We start from the raw sequence: 15,265 nt of genomic DNA on the forward strand, positions 1-15,265 counted from the left end.
TTGAATGGCCCATTTCCGATTTAGTCCACTTTCAAACTCTTTTCTTTTCTATTTTTAATTAAAAAAAATCCGAATTTACAAAAACTCCTAAAAATAAATTATGAAAAATATAAAATTAAAATTATATCACAAGACATTAATTGATTTTTAGTAATGATTAACACACAATATCGTATATTAATTAAACAAAAATCAACCTTTAAACGATAGAATGACAAAATTACCAACGATAATATTTTTTGTGATTTTTTATTCATTCAAAACCAAATACGATTTGATTAATTCCTAATAGTAGAACGAGATCCTAAACTTACACGCGACATATATTTTTTGTATTTTTAATTGATAAAACTAAACAAATCACAGACAAAACTACAAATAACTATCAAAAAATGCCACGCAAAAGATTCTAAAATTGTACAACAAGACAATTTATTTTATTTTCGATTTCTTTTGGAGTAATTGTCGTGTAAACAAAAATCACGTGCTCACAATTAGTACTTGATTATCTACCAATTTATTTTAAGGAAGAATTCTACACCTATAAATAGTGGTCATTTTACCTTTTGAATGTGTGAAAAGTATTGTAATGTGCACAAAAGGAGAATTATATTTGTAAAAGAAAACACAGTTGTGAGAAAGAATTCTAAATCTTCAACTTTTTACTAGAAAATAGAATTTTACTTTGTCGAAGGAAGATGTTTATTTAGGCGAAGTTTTCGACTCAACAACTTATTCCGATGTTGTTAGATTATTATATCTTGGGGAGACAAATCAAGAGAAATAGTGTTGGACCAGTAATATGTAGTGGCTTGAATCTCCTTGAACGAGATATTTGCGCCTCGGCCCGAAGAAGATATTTAACTTTTCTTTGTTATTTTTTAACCTGGAAACAACCTCTCTGCCCCTCGGGGTAGGGGTAAGGTCTGCGTACATATTACCCTCTCTAGACCCCACTTATGGGATTATACTGGGATGATGTTGTTGTTTTGTTATTTTTCAACCGTACTTATATTTCCGCCAACAAGATATACTTGGTCAAAAACTCCTACTTTGTCTTGCTTGTTCCAAACAATATCCCAATACCTATTTTCATCTCAAGTATTCAAATTAAGTGAATATTATGACTAAGAAAAAAGAAAAATGAAATATAAGAAGGTGCAAAAGAATAACCCTCTATTATCTTCTTCATTTTCTTCTTGCAATAAATTATCAATCCCACAGTATTGTACTCAAAGTGATCATTCCTCCGGTAAGAGAGAAAAACGGAAAAAGAAGGAATACCAGTTTGTATCCATTCAATTTTATTTGTTTTCATTTTATTCAGATACAATTTCTCCCTTTCTAGTTAATTATTGAGGAAAAGTAAAATATATTTCAAAAAATACTGCATTGGGAAAAGACTGCTCATGCAAAACAATTTCAAAAAAATAACTTAAATTAGGAACCAAGTAGTGAATCTGGAAATGATGGAACGGAGTAAGCTCTTGATTATTTAGCAGAAATTGAAGTGTTTTTTCTTAATTCTAGAAACTAAAAGAAAAAAAAAAGAAGAAAAATATGAAATGTCCCTGGAATCCTTCAACTAGGAGTCAAGAGTATTAGAGAATAGATTTTTTTTGCTCTTTTCTAATGATACCCTCAGTCTTACCCTCTCAAAGGTCTTTACCTAAACCTCAGTTTTACACTCTTCAAATTTAGCACATTACTTTACTTTACTACTATACATAAAGGAAAGCCAAGCTCCTCCCTGTGTCTCTCTTGGAATTACATTTATTTCGAGGGTACTTTTGGAATTTCATTTTCTGCTTTGTAGACCTGTACTGCATGGTGCGGTGAAAGACTTGCAGTACTTTTTGCAAGTCTCAATTTGCCCTGCTTTTGCACTTTTTTACTATAAATGCACTTGTACATTTTCGTAAATCCATCATAAATGAGCCTTCTTTCCGAGCCCAAAAAGGGTATAACTAGTTTTCGGACTGGTCATTCAAAAATAGTCAGCGTTTGCAAAGTCATTGAAAAATAGTCACTATTTTGCTGCAATACGGAAAGTTCCAGCATAATATACTGGAGATCGGTGCACCTGTGTATGAACTTCCCACATATTATGCTGGGACTCCAACACGCGAAAAGTTTCAGTATAATGTGCTCCAATTTCCAGTATATTATGTTGGACCGGTATATTATACTGGAACTCCAGTATATTATACTGGAATTCCAACATAAGTATACTAGAACTATAGTATATTGGAGTTCCAGTATAAGTATACTGGAACTCTAGTATATTATACTAGAGTATTTTTCTGGATTTTGAACAGTGTTTTTATTCAGATTTATCTTTACATAAAAAGTGGTTAAATTTCGATTATTTTTAAAATTATGGCTATTTTTGAATGATCACTTATAAATCTGGCTATTTTTTAATTTCTCCCTGGCTGCTGCTGATGTCACATGAAAGTGACGCGCTCTCAGAAGTCCAACTTACATTTTGGTACATGTGATATAAAAATATTTCTTCTTGAATATACAAAAAAGGAGGAAGCTTATTTTGTGAGACTTAAATTTGATCTTTCTTTTTTCTTGATAAATTAAAATTAATCTAATCTCCTGTTTTGCTTATGTGGTACCTTTTTAAATTTTATGATCTTAAATATACTATGATAATTTTATAACTATAAAAGTATATTATTAAGAGTAAAATAAGACATTTAAGATTTAAAATATTTTCATTTATAAAGTGTATCACTCCTTTTAAAATGTAGTAAGAATAAAAATAATAATATTTAAAATGAACCAATTGGATAAATAATTTGTGTTTCTCTTGAGTAGTGTAATATACTCACAGAAACAAAAGTGGTGATTTTGGTGATAGCCTATCTACACTAAATACATCGATTATCTATTTTTTATTTCTAAAGCAAATCATCATTATCTCAAGTTAATATATATTTATAAGGAACCAATAAAAATAAATTTGTCAGTGCATAAACTAACTATTAGCTAGCATTTATTTGATTGAAACTTGAAAAAAGAATTTTTTAAATTTGTGCGGAAAAATATTTTTTGGAAGTTGAAGTTGTGTTTGGACATGCATTTTATTTGAAGAAAAATTAAAGTTTTGTGAGTGAAAGAAAAAATTTCACTCAAAAACTACCCTAAACCAGTTTTTGGGAACTTGAAAATTTTTGATTTTTTTTTTCACAAAACATGATTATATTCCATAAACAAATAATATTTTCAAAAAAACATTGAAATAATGTAGCCAAAATTTATGGCCCAACGGGAGCTTAAAATAATCTAATTAGAATATACAATTCTTTATATAGGCAATTGGAATAAAAAGTTAGAAGAAAGTAAATTGTTCATTATTTTAAAAAGAGATTGATGAAAATAATCGATGGATAACTTGTGTAGTTGTTTTGAGAAACTATTATCGTAATATACAAGAATTACTTTTTATCTAACAATGAAATTTTACATTTCATATTCCAATAAAATTACGACGTTCTTATCTTATTAATGATTTAAGTGATCTTTTAGTAATAAAACAAAAATTACATTTCAATATTTAACAGAGAGGGGGAACTCTTTAACCTGGCAAAATATAGATAAGGAAATAATTTGGGGGGGGGGGGGGAGGGGGAGATCGCGGTCTATGTTGAATATTTTTCTTAGATAGAATGAATGGAAAATGGATGTTTGTGTTGTGATTTTCGTAGTTGCAAGAATTTTTTTTTCGAGAAGAGGTCCCCTCCTTCAATATCATGACTGGATCGATTAGGCCAAATCATGAGTGAATAGAAAAGTGAGAGACGGAGGGAAGGCACGCTACAACCAACATAACAACCAGCTTGAAAACGTTAGCTAGCTAGCCCCTTTAAAACTACAGCAGCAGAAGGATGAAAATGGATGAAAACATATTTGACACTCAGGAAATGATAAAAACAAATATCTAGCATAACAAAAACAAAATAGTGCTAAAAGGTTTTCTCCTAGGTTAAATGTTAACCTACATTCTAGATGGACTGTTGTCCAAAGAACGTATCTCTACTGAAATCGTGCAAAAATAGAACATCATTATCGTAAAAAGAGTATAATGCTGCTCTCCATGTTTGACGTAGGCATCTCAGCGATCACCACAGTCAAACTTTCCTATCCGAGAATACCACCTTGCGACAAAAAAAAAAAGAGGAACTTTCAGGTCCCCATCCAATCAGAGGATTGTAAAAGCCTTGATTACACCCCTTAGAAGCCACGCAGAATGGGGTCTTCAGCCTAAAACCAACATATCAATAAAACACCATAGTTTGACAAGATTTAAGTCCAATTCAAAAGCTGTTGAAGATCAAAGCAGGGGACGTGATATAAATAACCTCTGTTGCAAAGGAGATTACCTGAACCATTTGGCATTTGAAGTCACGCCTCTCAAGCTAATGCAAGATGCAACCATTAGAAGTTTTGCCAAATGACTACCAAAGAACTAGCTTTCGATATGCTCCAAGCCCTTGAGTAACAAGGAATTTCATGGCATGTGCCGCTAAGCAGATCCATATGCATCTAATCATGACCGCGTCTGTGATCACTGATTCACAATAGGGTAAAGTATGTCATTGAAACACAGAATACAACCCTTCTGATAAAAGTCCAGAACAAATTAGTTGACATGGTTTTGCTTCTTGTTTGTGTTGCGGAAGCCAAATGTATATAGTGTGAATAAGTCACAACTACTATACCAAAAATTATGACAGCCACCAAATAATAAATAAGACAATAAAACAACAATAAAGGGAACACCAGAATTTACGAGGTTCGGCTAATTTTGCCTACTCCTCGGACACAACCAATATTTTATTTCACTCCAAAAATACAAGTGAAATAATACTAAAGAGAGAAGATACAAATGCCTTAAACAGATGAGAAGGCAAATGAGAGGTGTGTCTAAATCCTAAACATTAAGCCTTCTTTTATAGGGGGAAAATCCCCCCAACTATTGCTAACCCACCGATGTGGGAAGCTGGAATATTTGACATTTCAACAAATCTCCACCTTGGCAAAAATTCCACGTCTTCAATTTTCTCTCTATAACAAATTTTGGTTGTGTCTTCATCTTCAATCTTCAGTGTTCAACAATGTTGATCAAATTCAAACAATGTTGAAACTTGACCGCAGTCACCACCTTTGTCAGCATATCAGCAGGATTCTCCGTAGTATGAATTTTCTTCACCGTGACTCCACCTTCTTCTATGATTTCTCGTACGAAATGATACCGAACATCAATGTGCTTCGTCCTTGCATGATAAACTTGGTTCTTCGCTAATTGAATAGCACTTTGACTATCACAAAAAATTGTGATACCTTTTTGTTCAACACCAAGCTCCTTTAGCAATCCTTGAAGCCAAATTGCCTCTTTCACAGCCTCTGTAATAGCCATGTACTTTGCCTCTCTTGTAGACAAAGCAACTGTTGACTGCAAAGTAGACTTCCAACTAACTGGTGTCTTTGCAAAAGTAAACACATAACCAGTAGTTGATCTTCGTTTGTCCATATCACCCGCAAAATCTGAGTCACAATATCCAATTACAGACTGATTGTCTTCCTGCTCAAAAACTAACCCGACATCTACAGTATTATGAATATACCGTAGAATCCACTTCACAGCTTGCCAATGCTCCTTCCCTGGATTGTGCATATATCTGCTAATAACTCCAACAGCTTGTGAAATGTCAGGCCTTGTGCAAACCATTGCATACATCAAGCTACCAACAGCATTTGCGTATGGTACCTTTGACATATACTCTCGTTCAGCTTCATCCATTGGCGACATAATAGCACTTAGCTTAAATTGGGAAGCAAGTGGAGTACTAACTGGCTTAGTCTTGTCATCTATGCCAAAACGTTGAAGTACTCTCTTCAAATATTCCTTTTGAGATAAACAGAGTTTCTTTGAACGTCTATCTCTAATTATCTCCATGCCAAGAATTTTCTTTGCCTCACCCAAATCCTTCATCTCGAACTCCTTCTTCAGTTGAATCTTCAACTTATCAATTTCTTCCGAATTCTTGGAAGCTATCAACATATCATCAACATATAGGAGAAAATATACAAAGGAACCATCTTTAAGCTTGTGCAAATACACACAATGATCGTATTTGCTTCTCTTGTACCCTTGCCGCAACATAAACTCGTCAAATCGCTTGTACCATTGTCTAGAAGATTGTTTCAATCCGTACAACGATTTTTCAAGTTTGCACACCATATTTTCTTTTCCAGCAACTTTGAATCCTTCTGGCTGAGTCATGTAGATTTCCTCCTCCAAGTCGTTTTTACATCCATCTGAACTAGTTCCAAATCCAATTGTGCTACCAAAGCCAACATAATTCTAATGGAGGAATGTTTTACAACTGGAGAAAACACTTCATTGTAATCAATTCCCTCCTTTTGAGCATATCCTTTGGCCACCAATCTTGCTTTGTAGCGAACATCTACTTGGTTAGGAAATCCTTCCTTCTTTGCAAATACCCATTTGCACCCAATTGCTTTCTTTCCCTTCGGGAGATTGGCCAATCTCCATGTATGATTCTGATGAAGGGACTGCATTTCATCATTCATGGCAATCCTCCACTTATCTTCTTCTGAACTTTGGACAGCGTCTTTATAAGTGGTAGGAACATCATCAGCTACAATTGAGGTTGCACAAGCAACCGTCTCTATGAGACGAACAGGTTTCGTTATTGTTCTTTTTGGCCTGCTGGTTGCTATTGATTCAAGTTGTTGTTGAGGTTCCTGAGTTAGAATCTCCTCTACTGGCTCTCCTTCCAGAGGGTAATCTTCATTTGTTTCCTCCTCTGCTTCTTGTGTAGGAAAAATAAATTTTCCCTCAAACTCCACCTGCTTAGAAGCACCTTCATTTTGTTTGGTATCTTCTGTCACCTTATTTACCATAGCAAATTCATCAAAGGTAACATCCCTGCTGAGTATTACTTTCTTTGTCATAGGACACCATAAGCGATATCCTTTGACTCCAGAAGTAATTCCCATAAAAATAGCCTTCTTTGCCCTTGGATCCAATTTTGACTCCGTCACATGATAATATGCAGTTGAGCCAAACACGTGCAAAGAGTTATAATCTACAGCAGGTTTTCCATACCATTTTTCAAATGGTGTCTTGCCATCAATAGCAGCAGATGGTAGACGATTAATTAGGTGGCAAGCATATGTAATTGCCTCAGCCCAAAATTCTTTGCCCAAGCCAGCATTGGACAACATACACCGAACCTTCTCCAGCAAAGTCCGGTTCATACGTTCTGTCACTCCATTCTGTTGTGGTGTATGTCTAACAGTGAAGTGTCGGACGATGCCATCATTTTGACAGACCTTATTGAAATGATCATTTTTGTATTCACCTCCATTATCTGTGCGAATACACTTGATCCTCCTGCCTGTTTGATTCTCCACCATCGTCTTCCATTTGAGAAAAATTCTCATCACTTCATCTTTGTTTTTCATTGTATACACCCACACTCTTCGGGAAAAATCATCAACAAAGGTTACAAAATAGTGCTTCCCACCCAATGAAGGTGTTTTGGAAGGACCCCAAACATCAGAGTGTACATAATCCAAAATGCCTTTAGTATTATGGATCGCTGTACCAAATTTAACCCTTGTCTGTTTCCCTTTAACACAATGCTCACAAAACTCCAAGTTGCAAGCCTTGACTCCTTTTAACAATCCTTGATCTGATAGAGTTTTCAAGGATTTTCCCCCAGCATGTCCCAAGCGCATGTGCCATAGCTTGGTTGCTTCTGCTTCTTTGTCATCACTGGATGTCCCTGTCGTTGTCCCAATAACTGTACTGCCACGATAGCGGTACATATTATTATTCTTCCGATTAGCCTTCATTACCACTAGTGCACCGAAGCATACTCTCATCACTCCATTTTCTGCAATGATTTTGAACCCTTTTGATTCTAGGGCTCCCACAGAGATGAGATTTTTCTTCAAATCCGGTACATATCGAACATCTGTCAATGTTCTGATCATTCCATCATGGTTCCTTAATCGTATTGAACCAATGTCATATGAGGTAAGAGGGTTGTTATCCGCTGTGTGGACGACTCCATATTCTCTTTCTTGAAATTCCACGAACCAGTCCCTGTTGGGACACATATGATAGCTACAAGCCGAGTCCATCAACCATATGTCTGATGATGTTGATGACTCTGTTGTAACTAATGAGAAGTCTGAATCATCACAATCAGCTACATTTGAATCCATAATGGCCTTTCCATTGTTATGTTTGGCCTTATTCTTCAACTTCGGACAGTCTTTCTTCCAGTGCCCTTTTTCTCGACAAAAGGCACATTCATCTTTGCTGGGTCTGGATCTTGACTTGGATCTTCCTTCTTTGTCCTCGTTTGATTTTGAGGACGACCCCTCACAAATAGTGCTTCTCCTTCTCCGCCCTTCTGTTTTTCTCGCTTTCTTTGTTCATAGCTGTACAAAGCCGAACAAACTTCTCTAAGAGAAACTTCGTCATTTCCATGGAGTAGAGTAGTTTCAAGGTGCTCGTACCCATCAGGAAGTGACGCCAACAACATCAAGGCCAAGTCACCATCATCATAAGTTGTATCCATATTTTGCAAATCTGTGACCAACTTATTGAAACTGGTGATATGTTCATTCATCGTGGTACCAGGAACATAGGTGAAGTGAAACAATCTCTTCTTCATGTACAATTTATTTTGACTGTTTTTCTTCAAAAATTTATCCTTCAGTGCTTTCCATAATTTACTTGCAGAAGTTTCCTTTGTGTATGGATATTTCTGCTCTCTAGCAAGGTAGGATCGAATGGTACCGCAAGCAACACGGTTGAGAATCTTCCAATCTTCTTCTCCAATAACATCTGGTTTCTTTTCTTCAATGGCCAGATCTAGCCCTTGTTGAAAAAGGACATCTAGAACCTCGCCTTGCCACATCCCAGATGCCCGGATCCGTCAAAAATTTCTACCGCAAATTTCGCATTTGACACAATTCTTGTCATAAGCGAAGATGCCAATGATGACGTATTGTTGACACTTGATGTAGATTCTTCTTGTTTATTGTCTCCCATATTTGACACAAATATTATTTAATAGCTGACGACACAAATCAAGATTATTTCCTTTCTGATGTAGAAGATCAGACTAAGCTGCAACCACAGAGCATACTCAGACAGAACCTTGAGTCAGTTACCAAGATAAATCTTTTCTGATGTGGAAGTCAGACTATGCTGCAACCACAGAGCATACTTAGACAGTACCTTGGCTCTGATACCAATTGTTGCGGAAGCCAAATGTATATAGTGTGAATAAGTCACAACTACTATACCAAAAATTATGACAGTCACCAAATAATAAATAAGACAATAAAACAACAATAAAGGGAACACCAGAATTTACGAGGTTCGGCTAATTTTGCCTACTCCTCGGACACAACCAATATTTTATTTCACTCCAAAAATACAAGTGAAATAATACTAAAGAGAGAAGATACAAATGCCTTAAATAGATGAGAAGGCAAATGAGAGGTGTGTCTAAATCCTAAACATTAAGCCTTCTTTTATAGGGGGAAAATCCCCCCAACTATTGCTAACCCACCGATGTGGGAAGCTGGAATATTTGACATTTCAACAGTTTGCGAGGCCATAAGTCTCTGTTTATGCATATCACTCTTGATTTCAACAATAAAAACCAAGAAGCGAGATATCAACCTAAAACTCAACAGGAATATTAGTGATATTAGGGGACCAACCTACAGAACAACTATTAAAACCAAGATATGACCCATGTAGGACCCATTAAATACTAGAGTGATATTTAGGGACTAACCTACAGAACAACTCTATTGATATAACTCCAATGTGAATTCTAAATGTTCCATATCTCAACAGCTATCAATCTAAAACTCAAACGGTTAAGGCAGTGCCGTCGCTATTAAATGACTGGAACATTTGGCAGTGAGACAGCAAGTTAACTCCTGGTCAATATTCAAACCATTCTGGTTGCTCATTTCTTTTCCTCCATCTTCAACAATCCAGACCATACTGTAGCCATGTGCATTCCAGGTTGTTCTTTATGTCCAGCCAAGCTTCACTGTAACTCACTCTGTTAATATTTGTTATTCTGATCAAAATCTCTAAATTCTTATAAGAATACGTAATACTATTTCTAAGATGCCAATGTTAGTTTGTGTATCCATCCAACTGATAAGTTAAGAAGAACACCAAAGCATTAACTCCTCAGTGGAAGAACAAAAACATCAACATCTCTAGGCTCTTATGGATCCTACCGACGAATACCTTCACAGCCAAAGTCATAAATCATGTATTTTCATCTTTAGGCCTTCACAGCCACAGAGACACAACCAATGACATTTAACCAAATTCAAGAAAAGATACTTAAAGTTACACAATGTCTAAACTAGCCGGCAGACCTATCACACCAAACTATCAATAGGGAGAAAAATTAGCTCTGGCCTCGAAAACTTAATACCTAAGGCCTCTCACTAATTCCCCAACCCTTGATTCATACTTCAATTGGGGCCCCAAATATTTTTTGTTTTTGAAAATGTAATGAAAATTAGATAAAAGAATAGCACCCAGAGAGTGCAGAGGACGAGTAGTACAACCATATTTAATATGCATCTTAGTACACTAGCTACATGTCCAAGGCTAAATCTCCAATGTCAGACGAATATCATAAACTGACAAGTAGTCTAGTACACAAACTTCAAATTTCAAAGTAATTTTGAAAAGAACTTCTTACCCAGCAATGCCAGTGCATTAGATGACAAGACAAACATGTTAATGATGAAAACAACAGAAGAGGGAAATTCCCACACCTGTAAATATATAAAAACATTAGTACAAAAGTATTACTGTGAAACAAGAAAGTTTCCAAGTAATTGAAACAGTAAGGCCAAGTGACAGCAAGCAACATACCATCATGGAAATAAGAAAAATCTTGAAGTAACTAGAAAGGAGGATCGAAAGCAATATATGCTTACACCTGTCGATTTCAAATCCAAGTAAATAATAATAGTAAGTTTCAGCTCCAAAGATGAATATGCTAACTTGACAGCTGAGGAAATCATTTAGGCTAAAACCTCTGCTGCTCATAGGAACTTTTTTATCCAATTAAACTATTACAGGTAATCATACGCTCCTTAATGACTCTGTGTGAGCTAACCTGAAATAAAAAAGGAGCGTTGCAGTAGGTTGACTGGCAACATAAAACTAGTCATTCCACAAAAGGTCTTCATAATACATAACGAAATGGATAGTGAAGATTCATACAGCCGATATCTACTAGTTGGGGTTAAGAAATAGTAGTTGTCGGATCATCTGGTCCTTGGAGGCCAATTACCCTACCTTCTCTCTCTAGAAATATCTCAGCATCAAATCCAGCGTATTATTCTTCACCACCTAATCCTTGATTTCAAAATTTTGTCTGATTAACAGTAAAAAAGCAAGACGGGATTTATCAACTCTCTACTCAGTAAGAAAATTAGTGAATTCAAATCTTAGATAAAGAACCTTAGGCAGTCCTTGTCTGAAGGCTAATCAGCAGCTCACATATACTTATTGATTGAAATATCGTTCAATCAGCAGCTCACAGCTACTTACTGATTGTAGGAAATGTGTGTGTATATATATAGAGAGAGAGCGGTTAAAGCATAAACAACAGGAAATTCTGTCTAGAACGTTGTGTAGAACAATATATAAGTGAAATGGTGTCAAGCATTTTGGAACATCCGAGAAAAGAAACAGAGACATTTATTTTGGGCAAACAGAGTAATAAACAACAGAACAAATATAAACTAAATTATAAGATGAAGAAAAGCTTTACCTTGAATCTCCTATTTTTGCATTCAGAAACCTCCTTGTGCCAAATAGAATTATGCCAAGGAATATGAGATTCCCAAAGAAGACTCCCGTGAGCACCTAAAAACAGCAACCGTCACATTATGTTTGAAGCAAAGATCTAGAATCCACAGGGAAGTGGATAGGCGGTGAAATAAAACTTTAGAAACAAATCTCATGGTATGCACCTTTCCAGAAAGCCCCATAAATGAGGCAAAGCTTGCCGGCAAACTCCTCTCATCTGGAGTTGTGCATACCACCAACATTTGGTCTTTACTAGTTAAGTCCATTAAACAATGCATGTCTTAAAGATTGTCCTTTTAGGAACAGAGGTTTGTCATTGAATTCTATCACTGAACTGGAGTTCTGATTCTTAGTTCAATAAAGCCTAATAGCTTAATACGTTATCTCGAGATTAAAATCATGCACTCACAAGAAGAGAAAATATTTTTGTTGATAAAGAGAAGAGAAAACATTAAACACTTACAATTGAAAATTATCAACCGCAACGTCAAGGAGAAATACTTTAGAATTCAAATTTATATCTGATTTGTAATTGCAAATTGCTGGTTAGAGAAACTTACAAGAAAAAGCAAATAGTTAATTCTTCAAATTATCATGTAGTCAAAACCTAGCATGAAGTGTAACTAAACCATCAACTGTATGCTCACAGTGCAATATTGAACAATTACTTTTGGCAATACCTAGTTCACGAAGAAAGAGTAACCTTCCATATATGCACGGAAGTATATATATGTAATAATTTGTTGAAATGTTGGAATACAAAACATAGATAAATGCTCGATATCAGTGAAAATGAACTAGAGAATAGAAGGATACAAGCATCTAATATCAGGAAGCCCAGAGAAAATTTCCACAACAAGCCCTGCAAAAGAGGAACAAAAAACAAATAAAATCAAAGAAGAAAATGAGAACAACATCAGTTTGTAATGCCATGTCAACATACATTGCAAAAAAAGAAAACTAGAAATACACTATCACATACCTCATTATGCAAAGTCTCTCGAGAGAACCTATTGTAGAACAAGTGTCTGTAGGCTCTAATTTTATGCAAAATCAAGTCAATAACCAATATCTACATTCCAAACAAACAATTAGGAACTAAACCAAGACTGAAGTCTATAAATAGAATTCGCGTTCTCTCGCTCTCTCTTTTTCTTGTTCAATGTTTTTTTGTATAAGTTACCATAAGTTCACATTCAATGTACTCATCAGCAATTGCTTTGCAATTTCCCTGCACAAAGTAGAGCATCCATATCAATGTTACAAAAAGAACTATATTGGTTGGTATAATGGTTATATAAGTAGAGCATCCAAATCAATGTTACAAAAAGAACTATTTGGTTTGTACATTGGATATATACTCCAACAACTCCATCCCAAAAAAAATTTAATCCCTTCCTCCAAATTTATGTAAGTTCTTTGATGGGGCAGTGAGTTTAAGAAAGAACTAAATATTTTTTATACTTGCGGTCGAAAACAAGTTATACACATTTTTCTGGCTACAATTTGTATCTCATTGTATAAAATAGGAAGGTTAAAATTAAATCATTTCTAAATATAAAAATGTCATTCTTGGGATAGACGGAATAGATTTTTTAAACATGTGTTTAAAACAAGCTAGACATTTCTGCAGCTATAAATCAATGTCATTATAGAAACTTTAACGTAAAATGTTTCTAAATATAGAAAAGTGTCATTCTTTAGGCAAAAAAGGAAAGAGAATAACGTACACATTTCATGAGGCGGATATTGCCAGGAGAGTACTGTATGTATAGAGTTGTGACTGAGAATCCACACTGAACACATCTAAAGCTGATCTCTTTTGCGCTTTCATTACCGTCTTTTATCTCCATTTTGCACAAAAATTTACTGCAGAAATAAAATAAGAAAATAAAAAAGTTATATATCGATTATCGAGGGTCAATTTCAACAGCTAAAGTTACTGAGGTTTTTGTCCAAACATATAATTACCTTGGCTGTCGGGGCTTGGGCCGACGACCGGCAACGGCGACGGATGGGCACTGGCCGATGACCGGCAACGGCGACGGATCTGGAGGTCAAGTATTGTTCTTTCTCAATTTTTTTGATCTTTTAAGATTTCTGTAACAATTCAAATACATTTTTTTAAATAAAATCTTTAGATTAATAATACATTAAGGGGAAAAAAAAGTTATTAAAAAGAGTCAGGACGTCATCGTTTTGTCTCTAACCGAGGTAAATCTTGAACTCTAAACAATATTTCACTTATAATTTTTCGCAAAGGGAATTTAACCGAAACCAATTTATTTCTAAAGTCGAGAAATTTTAATTTGAGGAAGCTAGCTTAGAAAAGGGAGTGTTAAGAAAATTATAATGTCGTTATTTCATGTGAAAATGGCACGGGCTAACCAGTTTTCGGATCAGTAATTGAAAAATGGTCAGCGTTTGCAAAGTTATTGAAAAATAGCCACAATTTTGCTGCAACACGAAGTTCCAGCATAATAATACTAGAGATTGGTGCACCTGTGTATGAACTTCCAGCATATTATATTGGAACTCCAGCACACAGAAAGTTCTAGCATAATACACTGAAGATTGGAGCACTTGTGTATGAACTTCCAACATATTATGTTGGACCAGTATATTATATTGGACCAGTATATTATGTTGGAGTTCCAGTATATTATGCTAGAAATTCACATGTAAAAAATTCGAACTCCAATATATTATGTTGGAATATTTTTCGGATTTTAAACAGTATTTTTGTTCAGATTTATCTTTACATAAAAAGTGACTAAATTTTGGTTACTTTTAAAATTGTGGCTATTTTTAATTACCGCTTGTAAATCTGGCTATTTTTAAATTTCACCCTTATTTCATGAAAGGGATATGGGAAAAGTACAAAATGGTCTTATAAACTATATGTCATTTTTTGACGGTCTAATTATGTAAAAACTATAATGTAATAATTATTACTATATCATATATAGTACTATAAAGAAAATTTGTGAATATTATATGATCAATCAATCAAATCCAGTAAAATCTCATAAGTGGGGTTCGAGGAGGCTAGTGTGGATGCAGATCTTATCCCTTCCTTTGGAAGGTAGAGAGGTTGCTTCTGAAAGACCCTTCGCTCGAGAGGAAGAATAGAAAATAATTAAATATCAACAAGAGAAGTCAAAAATTTGTGAATATTATACCATATATCTTAATATAAGATTATTTTCTAAGGATTACTTAATGTCATCTTTTCTTTTTCCTTTTTTTTTTCTTGTTTGCATATAGGTAGGTAATAAGGGAATTTATCCAACTCTTATTACTTCTTCAACCCATCAAATTTGCATTGCCCTGCAAAAGGCC

The 15,265-nt window shown here is 34.9% G+C and overlaps 1 protein-coding gene across 3 annotated transcripts; it reads right to left on the reverse strand.

The window, feature by feature from the left end:
• Positions 1-3,936: 3,936 nt before the first annotated feature.
• Positions 3,937-14,237, reverse strand: LOC107821740 (protein ARV 2-like). Of its 3 annotated transcripts, none has more exons than XM_075224779.1 (12): positions 14,114-14,231; positions 13,895-14,023; positions 13,654-13,792; positions 13,107-13,154; positions 12,906-12,995; positions 12,740-12,785; positions 12,088-12,170; positions 11,886-11,980; positions 10,979-11,045; positions 10,803-10,878; positions 4,395-4,582; positions 3,937-4,169 (listed from the first exon to the last, which is right to left on the reverse strand). In XM_075224779.1, the coding sequence occupies exons 3-11, from the start codon at positions 13,774-13,776 to the stop codon at positions 4,470-4,472; spliced, it is 741 nt and encodes a 246-aa protein (XP_075080880.1). In that variant the 5' UTR covers positions 13,777-13,792; positions 13,895-14,023; positions 14,114-14,231; the 3' UTR covers positions 3,937-4,169; positions 4,395-4,469. The 3 variants fall into 3 exon arrangements, with proteins under 3 accessions (XP_075080880.1, XP_075080879.1, XP_016503674.1); XM_075224778.1 differs by having other exon boundaries at positions 3,937-4,275; positions 14,114-14,227; XM_016648188.2 differs by lacking the exons at positions 3,937-4,169; positions 4,395-4,582 and adding an exon at positions 9,973-10,130 and having other exon boundaries at positions 14,114-14,237.
• Between the last annotated feature and the right edge of the window lie 1,028 nt (positions 14,238-15,265).

This window comes from Nicotiana tabacum, chromosome 11 (genome assembly GCF_000715075.1).
Source record: "Nicotiana tabacum cultivar K326 chromosome 11, ASM71507v2, whole genome shotgun sequence".
In the NCBI taxonomy this organism is placed as follows: domain Eukaryota; kingdom Viridiplantae; phylum Streptophyta; class Magnoliopsida; order Solanales; family Solanaceae; genus Nicotiana; species Nicotiana tabacum.

Coding starts and splice junctions, on each gene's coding strand:
- LOC107821740 (XM_075224779.1), bottom strand. CDS start 13,776: ATGGAGATAAAAGACGGTAATGAAAGCGCAAAAGAGATCAGCTTTAGA. Junction 13,155..13,653: donor ATATCCGCCTCATGAAATGT/GTACGTTATTCT, acceptor TACTTTGTGCAG/GGAAATTGCAAAGCAATTGC. Junction 12,786..12,905: donor GAGAGACTTTGCATAATGAG/GTATGTGATAGT, acceptor CCTCTTTTGCAG/GGCTTGTTGTGGAAATTTTC.